This window comes from Saccopteryx leptura, chromosome 4 (genome assembly GCF_036850995.1).
Source record: "Saccopteryx leptura isolate mSacLep1 chromosome 4, mSacLep1_pri_phased_curated, whole genome shotgun sequence".
Lineage (NCBI taxonomy): Eukaryota > Metazoa > Chordata > Mammalia > Chiroptera > Emballonuridae > Saccopteryx > Saccopteryx leptura.
The window spans coordinates 132,842,366-132,858,043 of record NC_089506.1 but is presented as its reverse complement, the minus strand read 5'-3'; the positions used below and the strand labels follow the sequence as shown (position 1 = coordinate 132,858,043).

At 38.0% G+C, this 15,678-nt stretch overlaps 1 protein-coding gene across 2 annotated transcripts in view; it reads left to right on the top strand.

Moving 5' to 3' along the window:
- The window catches only part of IQGAP2 (IQ motif containing GTPase activating protein 2), a 435,050-nt gene that overhangs the window by 248,028 nt on the left and 171,344 nt on the right, over positions 1-15,678 (top strand). For both annotated transcript variants that reach the window (XM_066381735.1, XM_066381736.1), the window contains exons 4-5: positions 9,232-9,309; positions 12,973-13,049. In XM_066381735.1, coding sequence (XP_066237832.1) covers positions 9,232-9,309; positions 12,973-13,049 — 155 coding nt within the window. The remainder of the gene's footprint in view (positions 1-9,231; positions 9,310-12,972; positions 13,050-15,678) is intronic.

Here is a 15,678-nt window from a genome sequence, read left to right as displayed (position 1 = left end):
AAAAAAAAAAGATTTAGGGAAGCAAGTACCACCATTACCTTTTAGTTTTCATCAGAAAGCAGTGTACATTTGGTGAGTGTATCTAGGAAGGGAAAAGCTTAACCAGAAACTAGATGAACGTGAGTCAAGGAGCAAGTTGTACATCTTAGTTGGAAAGGGGGGACATTGAGCTATTTTTGTGGTTCCAAAGGGTCTTTTCTCTGTCTTGATGTGATTGTGGATTGTTTCCAAATTGTTCCTCTGTGGCCACAGAGGACCATGTCTGAGAACGGTTTGTATTCTGGCAAAGGGTTTCTGATGAGTTGCAAACCCTCGGATGTTTACAGCCCGGCTGTTAACCTACTGGCTGCTTTACTCTTTTCCTTTCTCATTTTCCTTTTCTCTATCCCTCTGTCTCTGTCTTGAATCCTAGATCAACCACTTAACAGATATTTGACTTTGGGAAAATCAGTTCATCTTTTGGGCAGATATTTCTTTATGTCTAAAATGTGGGAAAGGCAATCAACTTGCAGAGTTTTGTGAAAAATTAGAGGTAATTTACATAAAGTGTTTTACACACATAGTTCAATTAATATGTGACCACTTTTAAAAATGCGTTAACATTTGTCGAATGTTAATTTGCTTTTATTTCTTAATTTCTTTATTAAGTTTAATTTATTGTGTTTACATAGATTCTAGTATCGCCCCGAATGCACCCCCCTCCCCCATATTTCCCTAAACATCTCCCTTACCCCCCTCCCAATGATGCCCTCCCCCATTCCCTTCAGGTTTATCCCATCTTCTCATCCCCTTTCCCTCAGTCCTCTTTTCCTCTGGTCCCTTTGATCTCACCTCTGTCTCAATTCCATTCCTCAGTTCACATTGTTCCTTGGATTCCTCAAATGAGTGAGGTCATATGATATTTTTCTTTCTCTACCTGGCTTATTTCACTTAACATAATAGTTTCCAGGTCCATCCATGTTCTTGCAAAAGGTAATATTTCCTTTTTTTTCATGGTCCCATAGTATTCCATTGTATTATAAATATGTACCACTGCTTTTTAATCCACTCGTCCACTGACAGACACTTACGCTGTTTCCAGATCTTTCCTATTGTGAACAATGCTGCCATAAACATGGGGGTGCATTTCTCCTTTTGAATCATTGATATGGTGTTCTTGAGATATATTCCTAAAAGTAGGATGGCTGGGTCAAAAGGCAGTTCCATTTTTAATTTTTTGAAGCATCTCCATACTGTTTTCCACAGTGGCTGCACCAGTCTGCATTCCCACCAGCAGTGCAGGAGAGTTCCCCTTTCTCCACATCCTGGCTAGCACCTATCATGTGTTGTTTTGTTGATGAGCGCCATTCTGACTGGTGTGAGGTGATATCTCATTGTGGTTTTAATTTGCATTTCTCTAATGATTAGTGATGCTGAGCATTTTTTCTTATGCCTATTGGCCATCTGTATGTACTCTTTGGAGAAGTGTTTATTCATTTCATTTGCCCATTTTTTGATTGGACTGTTTATCTTCCTGGTATGAGTTTTACAAGTTCTTTATAAATTTTGGTTATTAGCCCCTTTCAGACATATTGTTGAATATGTTCTCCCATTGTGTGGTTTGTCTTTTTATTCTGTTCATACTGTCTTTAGCTGTACAAAAGCATTTTAGTTTGATATAGTCCCATTTGTTTATCCTGTCTTTTATTTCACTTGCCTGTGGAGATAAATCAGCAAATATATTGCTGTGAGAGATGTCAGAGAGCTTACTGCCTATGTTTTCTTTTAAGATGCTTATGGTTTTATGACTTACATTTAAGTCTTTTATCCATTTTGAGTTTATTTTTGTGAATGGTGGAGGTTGATGGTCTGGTTTCATTTTTTTGCAGATAGCTGTCCAATTTTCCCAACACCATTTGTTAAAGAGACTGTTTTACTCCATTGTATTTCCTTACCTCCTTTGTCAAATATCAATTGTCCATAAAGGTGTGGGTTTATTTCTGGGTACTCTATTCTGTTCCATTGATCTGTATGCCTGTTCTTATGCCAGTACCAAGCTATTTTGAAGTACAATGGCCTTGTAGTATAACTTGATATCAGGAAGTGTGATACGTCCCACTTTATTCTTCTTTTTCAAGATTGCTGAGGCTGTTCGTGTTCTTTTTTGGTTCCATATAAATTTTTGGAATATGTGTTCTATATCTTTGAAGTATGTCATTGGTATTGCATTGAATTTATAAATTGCTTTGGGTAATACAGACATTTTAATGATGTTTATTCTTCCTAACCATGAGCACGGTATATGCTTCTACTTGTTTGTATCTTCCTTGATTTCTTTTATCAATGTTTTATTATTTTCCAAGTACAAGCCTTTAATCTCCTTGGTTAAATTTACTCTTTGGTACTTTATTTTTTTTTGTTGCAATAGTGAAGGGGATTGTTTCTTTAATTACTCTTCCTGACAGTTCATTGTTGGTGTATAAAAAATGCCTCTGATTTCTGAATATTAATGTTATACCCTGCCACCTTGCTGAATTCCTTTATCAGGTCCAGTAGTTTTTTGAATGGGACTTTAGGGTTTTCTAAATACAGTATCATATCATCTGCAAATAATGATAGTTTTACTTCTTCTTTTCCAATTTGGATGCCTTTTATTTCTTCTTCTTATCTGATTGCTGTGGCTAGGACTTCCAGGACTATGTTGAATAAGAGTGGTGAAAGGGGGCACCCCTGCCTTGTTCCTGATCTTAAGGGGATTGCTTTTAATTTTTGCCCATTGAGTATGATGTTGGCTGTGGGTCTGTCATAAGATGGCTTTTATCATGTTGAGGCATGTTCCCTGTATTCCCACTTTGCTGAAAGTTTTGATCATAAATGGATTCTAGATTTTAGCAAATGCTTTTTCTGCATCTATTGAAGTTATCATGTGGTTTTTCTACTTCCTTTTATTTATGTGATGAATCACATTGATTGATTACGAATGTTGTACTAGCCTTGTCTCCCCAGAATAAATCCTACTTGATCATGGTGTATGATTTTTTTCAGGTATTGTTGGATTCGGTTTGCTAATACTTTGTTGAGGATTTTAGCATCTAAATTCATCAGGGATATTGGCCTATAATTTTCTTTCTTTGTGTTGTCTTTGCCTGGTTTTGGAATCAGAATTATGCTCGCCTCATAAAAGGAGCTTGGAAGTCTTTCTTCCTCTTGAATTTTTGAAAAAGCTTGAGAAGGAGAGGAGTTGAATATTTGGTAGAATTCACCTCTGAAGCCATCTGGCCCAGGGCTTTTGTTTGTTGGGAGTTTTTTGATAACTGTTTTGATCTCATTTGTTATAATCAGTCTGTTTAGGTTTCCTGATTCTTCCAGATTGATTTTTGAAAGCTTATATGTTTCAAAGAATTTGTCTATTTCACCTAGGTTGTCTAATTTTTTGGCATACAGTTCTTCATAGGATTTTCTTACAATCCTTTGTATTTCTGTTTTGTCAGTTGTTATTTCTCCACTCTCATTTCTAATTTTATTTATTTGAGTCCTCTCTCTTTTTCTTCTTGATGAGTTTGGTTAAAGGTTCATTGATCTTGTTTCCTCTTTCAAAAAACCAGCCCTTGGTTTCATTGATTCTCTGTATTGTTTCTTTAGCCTCTATGTCATTTATTTCTGCTCTGATCTTTATTATTTCCTTCCTTCTACTAGCTCTGGGCTTTACTTGCTGTTTTTTTTCTAGTTCTTTTAGGTGCAGGGTTGTTTATTTGAGCTTTTTCTAGCTTCTTGAGGTTTGTCTGTAGTGCTATGAACTTCCCTCTCTGGGACACAATTTTGAGTTGTTGTATGCTCATTATCATTTATTTCTAGGAATTTTTTTATTTCTTCTTTGATCTCATTGTTAATCCATTTGTTATTTAATAACATGCTATTTAGTTTCCATGTGTTTCAGTATTTTGCAGTTTTTCTGTTGTAGTTGATTTCTAGTTTTATGCCATTGTGATCAGAGAAAATGCTTGATATTATTTCAGTCTTTTTAAATTTGTTGAGACTGCTTTTGTGCCCTAACATGTGGTCTATCCTAGAGAATGTACTATGAGCACTTGAAAAGAATGTACAGTATATTCTGCTGCTTTAGGGTGAAAGGTTCTGAAGATGTCTATTAAATCCAGTTGATCTAGTGCAGGGGTCTCAAACTCGTGGCCCGCGGGCCTTTTGTGCGGCCCGCAGACTAATCCACGAAGTTCAAAATATTTTGGATAAAATTAAGTAAGCCTAGGGGCCTACTTGTATTTTTCATTCCTCTAGCATCCTAGCTAGATATTAGCTTAGTTAACAGCAGTTGTGATGCGAACTACAGTTTCTGGTCGTTTTGTGACACTGAGTAAACTGCATGTATGATTGTGCTTGTTGTACTAATTTTTTTTTTGTTTTCAACTGCAGTGAGAAAAGTGTTGCGTAACAGTTGCCTTTTGTAGACCTAGTGCGGCCCGCTGAACAGCTGTGATCTTGCTCTGCGGCCCACATGCTGAGTTGAGTTTGAGACCCCTGATCTAGTGTCCTTTAAGTCTGCTGTTTCTGTGTTGATTTTTTTCTTTCCTGAGTATCTATCTAGTGATGTTAGTGGGGTATTGAAATCCTCTACTGTTATAGTATTGCTGTTGATCTCACCCTTTATATCCATCAAAGTCTGCTTTATATATTTAGATGCTCCTATATTAGCTGCATAGATATTTATAACAGTTATATCTTCCTGTTGGTTTGCTCCCTTTATCATTATGTAGTGACCTTCTTTATCTCTTACTATATAGCTTTTGTTTTAAAGTCCATTTTGTCAGATATAAATATTGGTACCCCAGGTTTTATTTCATTTCTATTTGTTTGAAATATTTTTTTCTATTCTTTTACCTTTAGTCTATGTGTATTTTTTATTTTGAGGTGTGTCTCTTATAGACAGCATATGTATGGGTCCTGTTTTCTTATCCATTCAGCTGCCCTATGTTTTTTTTATTGGATTATTTAATACATTTACATTTAAGGTTATTATTGATATGTAGTTGTTTATTGCCATTTTATTCTTTAAAGCTTTCTTCCTCTTTTACTATATTCTTTTCCCTTTTTGTTCTGTTTACAACAGGCCTCTTAACATTCTTGCTGCATTGGTTTGGTTGTAATGAATTCCTTGAGGTTTTTGTTTTGTTTTTTTTTGTCTGGGAAGCTTTTTATTTTTCCTCCATTTTTAAATGATAGCCTCGCTGGATAAAGAAGTCTTGATTGTTGGCTCTTGTTCTGCATTACTTTGAATATTTCTTGCCATTCCCTTTTGGCCTCAAGTGTTTCTGTTGAGAAGTCAGATGTCATCCTTATGGGGGCTCCTTTGTAGTTGGTAGCCTTTTTTTCTCTAGCAGCTTTTAATATTTTCACTTTATCTCTTAGGTTTGGTATTTTAATTATGATGTGTCTTGGTATAGATTTGGGGGGGGGGGGTTCTCTTTGATGGAAATCTCTGTGCTTCTTGAACTTGTGTGACTTTTTCCTGCATCAATTTAGGGAAATTTTCAGCTATGATTTTATTGAACAAGGTTTTTATTCCTTGTTCTTCTCTTCTTCTTCAGGAACTCCTATGATGTGGGCGATGTTTCTCTTTAGGTTGTCACAGAGCTCTCTTTAAGTTTCCTCAGATTTTTTCATCCACTTTTCTTTTTGCTGCTCCACATCCATGTTTTTGTTTATCTTGTCTTCTGAACCATTGATTCGATCCTCTGCTTCATCCAGCCTGCTTTTAGTTGCTTCTAATGTAGTGTTAATTTCTGATATTTTATTTCTCATTTCTGACTGGTTCTTCTTTATTATTTCAGTGTCCTTTTTGATGCTTGTTATCTCTTTCTTCAGGTGCTCATTGAGTCCATCCATTGTTGTTCTAAGATCTTTCAGCATTCTAATAATCATTATTTTAAACTCTGCATTTGGTAGTTTGCTTATTTCCATCTTACTCAGTTTCTTACACAGAAAATAGGTTTCTCTTATTTATTTGGATTGCACTTCTGTCTTCCCATTTTGTCTGTGTATACCCTTCTCATTTGGGTGTGTTGTTTGTAGAGCTGGCTAAGTCTAGGGTTGGTATTTTCTGCCTCCAATTTTCAGTTGTGTTATTTGTAGGTCTTCTTGGGTTGGCATCAGCTGTTGTTTGTAATCTGCTGTGGGCTACTTATCTGCTATCACTGTTGTTTTTTGCTGTTTGTGGCAGAGTTTTCTATGTCTTAGCTGGGTCAGGTGTGAGGAGCTCTCCATTAAGCTTCCACTCTAACAAGGGTTTTTAGGTCCTGAACTGGTGCTTTTTGTATCTGACCACTGAATGTGCCTGCCGTGGACCTCCCTGGCCAGAGCCTGGCGTAAATCAGTGGGGGTCACTGCCTATGACTGGTTCTTATCCACCTTTTGGGAGCTACAGGCTATCCAGATCTTGAGGTTGCCTCTGCTGGGTCTAGGTGTTGTAAATATCAGCTACACTGCTAGGCTTGCTTTTATCTACTCTTAGCCTGGAAGAAGTTCCTTTAGAAGTTCAAGTTCCCCTAAAATCCGCTTTCTGTTGCCTCTTATTGCTGGCTACTTGTTGGGCTCAGTACTATAATTCAGTGATTAGGTACGGTATTAGATGTGGTCTACTCCTTATCCTCTGGTGTCATTCTATCCAGACATTTTATTTACTCATTTTATTGTCTTTTATTTTGTTTTTATTCCCTTTTTTTTCCAGCAATCAGTAGGGTGTAGTCACAAGGGTCCAGTGGCTTTGGCCCCTGTGCTCCTGTTGTGTGGTCTGTCTACTGGGCCAACGCTGCTGTTGCTGCCTGGAACTTTTGGGCTCAGGTGCTGCTGGCACCAGCCTGTTTTCGCGACCACCGCTGCCCTGGTCGGGTGTGCATGTGCCCTCGTGCCCATGCCCGTTTGGACTGCTTCCACAGCTGCCCCAGCCTCCATTGCCTCTGAGAGCCGGTCTGCGGCAAGGGCACTGTTGCTCATGGGTTTGGGCTCCCGCAGCATCTGCCCCAGCTTTCACCCCCAGGGGTGGAGTCACGCACCCTGCTCGGACCACTTCCAAGCCTCGGCCTCCACTGCTGCGGAGGTCCCATCAGTGTTGCTGGAGGTCTGCACATCCGCTTAGATATTAGCAGCCGCTGTGGAGGAGGTGGCGCGTGCCTGCAGGGATCACCACCGAGGTCGCCCCGGCTTCCACTGCCCCTGAGAGCGCGCCCCACCCCAAGCAGGTTTGCGTGTGGACCTGGACCCCCGCAGCAGCTGGCGCAACTTCCGCACTCTCTTGCAGGCTCACACGCCCGCATGCACCCTCTCCGCTGACGCTGGGGCATGTGCCCGCACCAAGGGCTGGCCACTCAGCAAGACGGACTGTGTGTGAGCCCAGACCTCTGCAGCGGCAGTGGCGGTTCCTGGCTCCGTGGACCAGCTTGCGCATCCTCATTGGAACTGCTCTGGCTTCCGCAGCCGTGCCCTGCCGTCTCCCGCCCGCTTGCCCCAGGCGAGCACTCAGCAGTGTGGGCGGTGGTGTATCTTAGACCTCTGCACTCCCTATTTGTGTCCCTAATGTGCTTCCTACCTCTAAGTGCCTTTGTTCTAGCTAGGGCAGGGAAGCCTTCGGTGGACGGGGCTCTTTCTTTCCTTTGCTGGTGATTCTGTTCCCAGGAAAAATGTTCACTTCATATTTGGGGAGTGATTTAGCCCAGGGTTTAGGGTGTCCGTACCTCAAAGTATCTTCCCCTGTGCCTCTAAGACCACTCTCTCCCCTGGCATCTCCAGTCCTCCCAGCGCTCTCCACTTCTGGAGCTCCAGGAAAGTTGCTGTGAGCGAGGTCTCCGTGCAGTTTCTATAATACAGAGCCTGGGTCTGAGAATCCTACCTCCTCTCAAACCGTGTCTAAGCTTTTATCTCAGCCAAATATAGTACGTAAACCCTTTCCAGGCTCCAGGGTTCTAGGTTGGGATTCTGGTTTTGAGGTAAGGACCCACAACTCGCTGGACAGCCCTTCCCATCACGAAAGTCCCTCCTGGTCACCACTCACTCCCAGGAGCAGGACAGCCCTTTCCATGTTTCCATCTTTCCTACCAGTCTCAGTGTGGGTTCTTTGCTGGTCCTTGGCTGTAGAATCCTCTTAGTTTAGTCCAAAGTTTGTCTTTTACGATGAGTGTCCTCAAATTTAAATTGTAATTCACCTTGGTTCTGGGAAGTGGGAGTTGGAGCGTCTTCCTACTCTGTGGCCATCTTGGAACCCCCCTTATATTTCTTAATTTCTAACAGCAGCAAGTATACTTTTAGTTAAATAAACTATTAGATTGTAGGTCACAGAAGATGAAGAAAGCTGATTTTCTGAATATAATTATTGGATATTAATCATATGATGACACTATTCTATCATTACTTTTTTTATTTTCAAATAGATAACATTGTGGTATTCATTAAACTAATTAAAAATACAAGACCATTTTAAGCTCTCAGTGATTCATTATCTGATACAGCTTCATGAGATAAAGGCAAGTATGCTATATTGATAGAATATGCAGAAAAAATGACTGACTGATTAGGACTATAAAGAATGGAAGATGCAGAAGGACTATGTATTCTATAGGTAGAGAAGGTCTTGTAAAAACATTTCCACTGAAGGTTCACTTACTGTACAAGGCCAAGATTAGGGTTAAGTTACAAAAGGAATAGTTACTGAAATTTGCGTGGTATTATGGGTAGTTTTTTTCATCTTTGTATTTTCCTACATTTTTCAGGTTTTCTATAGAATATTACATTAATGTAATAAACCAGAAACCACAAATAGGAAAGTGTTTTATTTAGTCTTCTAAAAACCCTGTCTGTGTTTCCTGAAGTTACTAGGTTCTCTTTTCAGCTACAATTGCCAAAATCGTGACACCGTGTGTGTGTGTGTGTGTGTGTGTGTGTGTGTGTGTGTGTGTAAGATGTGCCCGCATGTGTTTTATATTTTTAGGCATGTGCTAGACATTAAATGGTCTTTGAGATTCTATTTCAGAGTTACCTCAAATGTGTGAATAGTGGAAACTGGAATGGTCTCAAAGATGGTTGGCGTTTTGCTAAATAGTGTAGTATCCTTTATTGTGTGTTTAGTTGTTTTGTGGGGGCTCTAATAACTTTATTCTAGGATAAATAATTGAAGAGCATCCTACTAATGAAAAAGAGTTATTACAAATGATTCATTTTTGTGTGTTTCTTGCCCTGCCACCCCATTAGAAGTCTGGCCTTCATTTTCGACACACAGATAATACCGTCCAGTGGTTAAGAGCCATGGAATCTATTGGTCTACCCAAGGTAAGCCTTCAAATCCTGGAATTTGGGAAGCCAAAATGGGTAGCATATGAATGCCTCATTACAAAAAATGATTTGGCAGACTGGATCTGTTAACGCCTCAAATGAGAAAGGTGAGGACTCAACAGGAAACATGGAAAGGCCTGTATACCAAGTAAATAATGGCAAGAACTCAGAATGAAGTATATGCATGCAGCTAAAAGCAGCTATGCAAAATAATAAATAAGATCAAAACAAACTTTTAACTGGTAGATAGCTGATTTAAAATAGCCACCTCCCCTTTTTGTGTTACTGTTATACTTGTCTCCTAATCTGATTGTATAACTATGTGTTATATAACTATAAATGATCATTATACATTTATTTTTATAAGTTACTAATATAAATCACTGTGTCACTTTAAAATTTAAATGCTAGTGGATTATAACTCTTACTCCTGAAATAGAGCTTCTATATAAAACTCATTCAGCAAATATTCAGAGCTTGTTAAATTCAAAGAGCAGCACTTAGGTGAAGGCAAGTGGGGGAAATGAGGGAATAATTACATTTGATAGAAATTGTAGAGCTATTTCTTAAACATCTTATTTTGAAATAATTATAGAATCACAGGAAGTTACAAAAATAGTCTATCTATACATACCTTTAATTCAGTTTCCTCTGATGGGGACATCTCATCACTGTAGTACAGTCATAGATTGACATGGGTGCATTAATGTTAAGTAGACTTTATTCAGTTTTCACTGTTTCATATGTGTTTATTTGTATGTATATGGGGGGTTCCATTCAGTCCATGAACATATTTGTGTGGCCATCACCACAATCAAGGTCAACACTGCAGAGGAGTGGACATTTGTATTGCATTCCTCCCCTAGTTCTGTCCCCAGGCCACCACTAACCTGTTCTTCATCTCTATAGTTTTGTCATTTTTGCAATGACATGGAAATGGAATCATATAGTAGGTTATCTGTAGCGATTGCCTTTTTTCATTAAGCAAAATGCCCTTGAGATTCATCTGGTTTTTATATGTATCGATAGTTCACTTGATTGTATGTACAGCTATTTTAGAAACATATTAGGAGTGGCCCAGCTTGAGGGTAAGGCAGTAAGCTACTGACTAAGGGCTGTGTTATTGTTGTTATTATTATTGTTAATCCATGTTTGCAATTAAAAACAACCCTCACAATAAAAACAAAACATTTCTTAAAGTAAATTATGCTTGCCTATTTTTAATATATTTTTTGCTGGTATCTGTTTTAGCTCAGTTTATTTCATCTCAGCTTTTTCATCTCACATTAGTCAATGTTGATTTTTTTTTATTCTGCCATTTTTAATCCTTTTCCCTCCTAAAATGCCCAGAACATTAAATGCTATTTCCTTCTGAACACTATTTATTCAGAATTCATATTTCTACATTGTGATTTACCAAGTACTAATGAGGGACTGGGTGGTCAACAGAATAATAAAGAAATTCCAAAAGAATTTTTTATATGAGGCAACATACTTTAAATTACAGTAATTTTGTTATGTTTGATAGATTTGGTTTAAACCTTTTCCTACTGTGTATATGTAGGGCTGGATTTCCCTTGATGTTAAGTCAAACAAGTAATTCATATAGTAGATTCTGGGTTTTTGTTTTGTTTTGTTTTGTTTTTTGTATTTTTCTGAAGCTGGAAATGGGGAGGCAGTCAGACAGACTCCCGCATGCGCCTGACCGGGATCCACCCGGCATGCCCACCAGGGGGCAATGCTCTGCCCATCCTGGGCATTGCTCTGTTGCAACCAGAGCCACTCTAGAGCCTGGGACAGAGGCCATAGAGCCATCCTCAGTGCCCGGGCTATCTTTTTGCTCCAATGGAGCCTCGGCTGCGGGAGGGGAAAAGAGAGACAGAGAGGAAGGAGAGGGGGAGGGGTGGAGAAGCAGATGGGTGCTTCTCCTGTGTGCCCTGGCCAGGAATCGAACCTGGGACTTCTGCACGCCAGGCCGACACTCTACCACTGAACCAACCGGCCAGGGCCTAGTAGATTCTGTTTTAACACTGACTTTTATTGTGAAATCATTGATATATTACATTGCAGAATGAGAACTCAACAGTGTATGTAACTGACTGATGTATTTGCTATTAAATCTTCTTTATTGGTATTAAGTGCTTACTCTTTTATCAGCATCATAATAGGTGCTGGGGATACAGTGCTGAATGAAAGGTTCTGTTGAACTATAAATTTATCCCATCTCTTTGCTAAAAGAAGACACATTCATATGGTTTTCTAGGAGAAATATAGTAGAAAAGACTCTTATTTAAAGAAAAGGGAATGGGCAGTTGTCCTTTGCTAACATATACAACTTTAAACGTGATCATATTTTTCTGAATTGGGAATCCTCTTTTCACTGACACTTTTAACAGCAAATGTGTTAAAAGATAGTTGGGAAGACCTTTGAAATTTCCTAGGCTACAGATGTTTCTTCGTCTATAAGTAAAGACTATATATTTGTATCTCAAGAAACTTTGTCTTTTTTTTCTTTTCTCAGCTTTTTCCAATGTCCAGCAGAAAACTGCACTTGAGTATTAAATACACGATTTACTATTTATGTCAAATTTTATAAAATGTTTACTGAAAGCAAGTAATCTTAATCTTAGAAGCGTATCTTAATCTTAAAAGCTTTGAGCCTAATTATTTATTTTTTGGTGCATAGGAACAGATAAGTATGGTTCCCCATTCTGAAATGTTTCTTATTAGGCTTTTAATTTCAAGCTTAGGAATTGTGTAAATGGGTTTTAAAAGACTTACTGTTCCGACCTTTCAATATAGTAATTTTATGTTTTGATGTTTACCCAAATGAGATAATCAGGTGTTCAGAAAATGTAGGAATGTTCATTGCAGACTTATGGGGGGAAGTTGGGGTCAAAAAATGTTCAACCATGGAGAACTGGTTAAATTATGGTTAAAAAATATGAAAGTATCATGCATCCAGTATAATGTCCTTATAGAAAAACAAAGAGGTCATAGAAATTAAGTGTTTTAAACAGGAAACCCAATATGTGCAATTTTATTTTCAAACACACACATACAAAACAAAAAATTAGAGACATACAGAAAAAGAGACTGAAGAAAAAAATACTGAAACACTAACAGTGACAATCTGGAGGTGGGGTTATCTATTTCCAAGATTGTGTTAATGAATGTATTACTTTAAGCAGAAAAAAAAATATCCCTCTGTATGTGTGTGTATACATGTTTACAGAACTGGGTAGCCAAATATAATAAATGCTGAGGAAGAACATGTTTCTCAAGCCAGCAGACTTCTAGGCAGTCACAGGAGTGACTCCACTACACAAAGCAGAGTCTGTCCTAACTCAAGCCTTGTGAATTGAAACTGCCACCTACTTTAACCCTGTGGACACAGCCTTCTTGGAATGGTAGGCTGGGAACCTGTCCCCTGCCACATACTCTTGAACCACTAGGTGGTGCACTGTAAGGCAGGGAACCAAATGCAGTGACTGGTCCTCCTGTAAAGCAAGATGAGGCAATAACTGAGAGATTCCTCTACCATTAAATAAATACAGAACAGCAAGGACAATCAGAGTAAGATCATTTGGGAGACTTATAGTAATTTTTGTGCAGAGCAAAATATAAAAAAAACAATACATCATTTCTTTTGTTTTCCAGATATTTTATCCAGAAACAACAGATGTCTATGACCGAAAAAACATACCAAGAATGATCTATTGCATTCATGCACTAAGGTGGGAAAAATACAACTAAAAGTCTAGAAATTAAATTGAAATAAAACTACAATTTTAATTTTAAAAGAGATCTTATATAACTTAAGAACTTTTATTTGAGTTATTTTGAATTTGCTGATACAGAATTAAAATAATTGTCACATAAAAACAGTCCTTGAAAAATATTTTTCTGAATTTTTAAAATCTAAGTCAAAATAGAAAACCAGAAAATGAATGAACAGTCTATAAATATAATAATGAGAAAATTTAAGTTGAAACTTCTAGGGGATCTGATAGAGGGCTCCAATATTCTTGAGTTATGATGTTTACAAATATAGCCAAAACTTATCAAATGAGCACTTTTAATTGTCATAATTTTGGTTTTGATACTCTTAAAATTATCAGTTTGCTTCTATTCTTATCACAGATTAATAACATTCAGTATAATTTTTGTTTTCTTTGTTCAATAGAACCTTTATCCTAAGGGTGAAGAAGGCACTTAGAAGTTGCTTTAAAGTAATTAAAGCAAGCCCTGGTCAAGTAGCTCAGTTGTCCTCCAAGGCTGCAGGTTCAATACCTGGTTAGGGCAGACAGGAATCAGCCAATGAGTACATGAATAAGTGGAACAACAAATTGATACTTCTCTCTCTCTCCTTTCCCCTCTCTCTCTAAAATCAATAAATAAATTTTAGAAGAAATAAAAACTAAATTAATCAAAGCAAGATATATTCACTGTTTAAAAGCAATTGTTTGATAAGTTAATTTTTGAAAATGTTGAAATTCTGTTAAGTCACAGATTATTTTTTATCTTTAATGATCTGGAAAAAATGTGTTTTATTTTTATTTTATTTTATTTATTTATTTTGTGGCAGAGACAGAGAGAGGTACAGATAGGGACAGACAGACAGGAAGGGAGAGAGATGAGAAGCATCAGTTCTTCATTGCGGCTCCTTAGTTGATTGATTTCTCATATGTGCCTTGACCAGGGGGCTACAGCAGACCGAGTGACCCCTTGCTCAAACCAGCAACCTTGGGCTCAAGCTGGTGAGCCTTGCTCAAACTAGATGAGCCTGCGCTCAAGCTGGCGACCTCAGGGTCTCGAACCTGGGTCCTCTGCATCCCAGTCCGACGCTCTATCCATTGCGCCATCGCCTACTCAGGCAAAAAAAAAATGTGGTTTTTAGATGGTAGCAAAGATGATTTTAAAAATCCAGTTTGTGGCTATTGGTTTTGTGTACACACAGGTAATGGCTAGAAGGCTTCATGTCTAATTAAAATTTAAATTTCTTTTAGAACATCTGCCTTGTGTTTATATCACTAGAAGTCATTTTTCTGGCAGAATCTTCTGCCTAGAGGTTTATATTAACTTCTTTCTGGCTCTTTTCCTTTCCAAGAGAAAGGTTTCTATAATGATTCATTGAAATTCTGGTCTACTAGAGAAGAATTTTGATTATGTAATTTAATTTGTCTTTTCCCCGTTTGGTACTCATGAGATTTCTTTGAAAGATGACAGTTGCTAGAAATATGGATCAAATGTAGGTGCCTTTTCTATGATTTCTTTTTCTTATAATTTAGAACTAGGGTAAAGACAGTTCTATGCCTCCCTCCTTGTATGCAGCTAATATATTATTATGACAGCAGTATTTTAAAAGCTTTTTGTGCAAAAGAGCTATTTTGAGAAAGTTTTAAAAAAATTTATTGGCTTTATGAGGGTAACATTGGTTAATAAAATTATACAGGTTTCAGGTGCACAGTTCTGCAACATCATCTGCATATTGCATTGTGTGTTTACCATCCCAGGTCAGGTCTCCCTTCTTCACTACCTAGCCCTGTTCTATCCTCACCCACCTCCTTACCCTGTTTTCCCTCCTGCAGTCTCCACACTGTTGTCTGAGTCTACAAGTTTTTTTTTTCCTTTGCTTAATGCCTTCACCTTTCCCACCCTTGAGGAATATTTTCAAATGTGTTACCCAACATTTTTTTTTACATGTTATTTTTTAGCACTTGATATGATCACTGAACACTATGGTTAGTGCTGTTTTTGTGACTGGCTAAGCCAGTTACCATTTGTTAACATCATTATATCCACGCATCATAGTGCTAATGTCCAAATCTGTAGCATGCTCATGGGGTGTCTTGTATAAGCTTAAGTTGATTTCCTAAAGTGGACACCTGGGGCATTACTGTTAAGCAGCTTATAAAGAAATGGTATGCTAAGTTCCATTTTGGTGATGTCACTGTTCTAGTGAAGTTGTATAGAATGCACTGAGGTTAACAGAGCATTTGCCATAGTTTTAACAATGGCTTGAACGGTTTGGTAAGTAACAACAAAACAAAGCAACTTCTTATTATTGCAAATAGTACACCAATGTTGGTGTGATATTTTCTAGAACTGTTTCCCTCAGTTATTCAGTTAGTTGTTGATCATGGAGTCTCCATGACTGTTACTTACCTGGGGCAGATTCCTGTTGAGTCTGTCATTCACCAGATCCTAAATAGGATCTTTTAAAGCAATCTTCACTTGATAAGCACATTCTCTGGGAGAATCTCCTTCACTTTTCTCTGCTCTAAAGTTAACATATGGCTGCTTCTTAATATGGAACTCAGAAGTTATGAGTGTGTCTAAATTTTTTTCTATCAAAACTTTTAC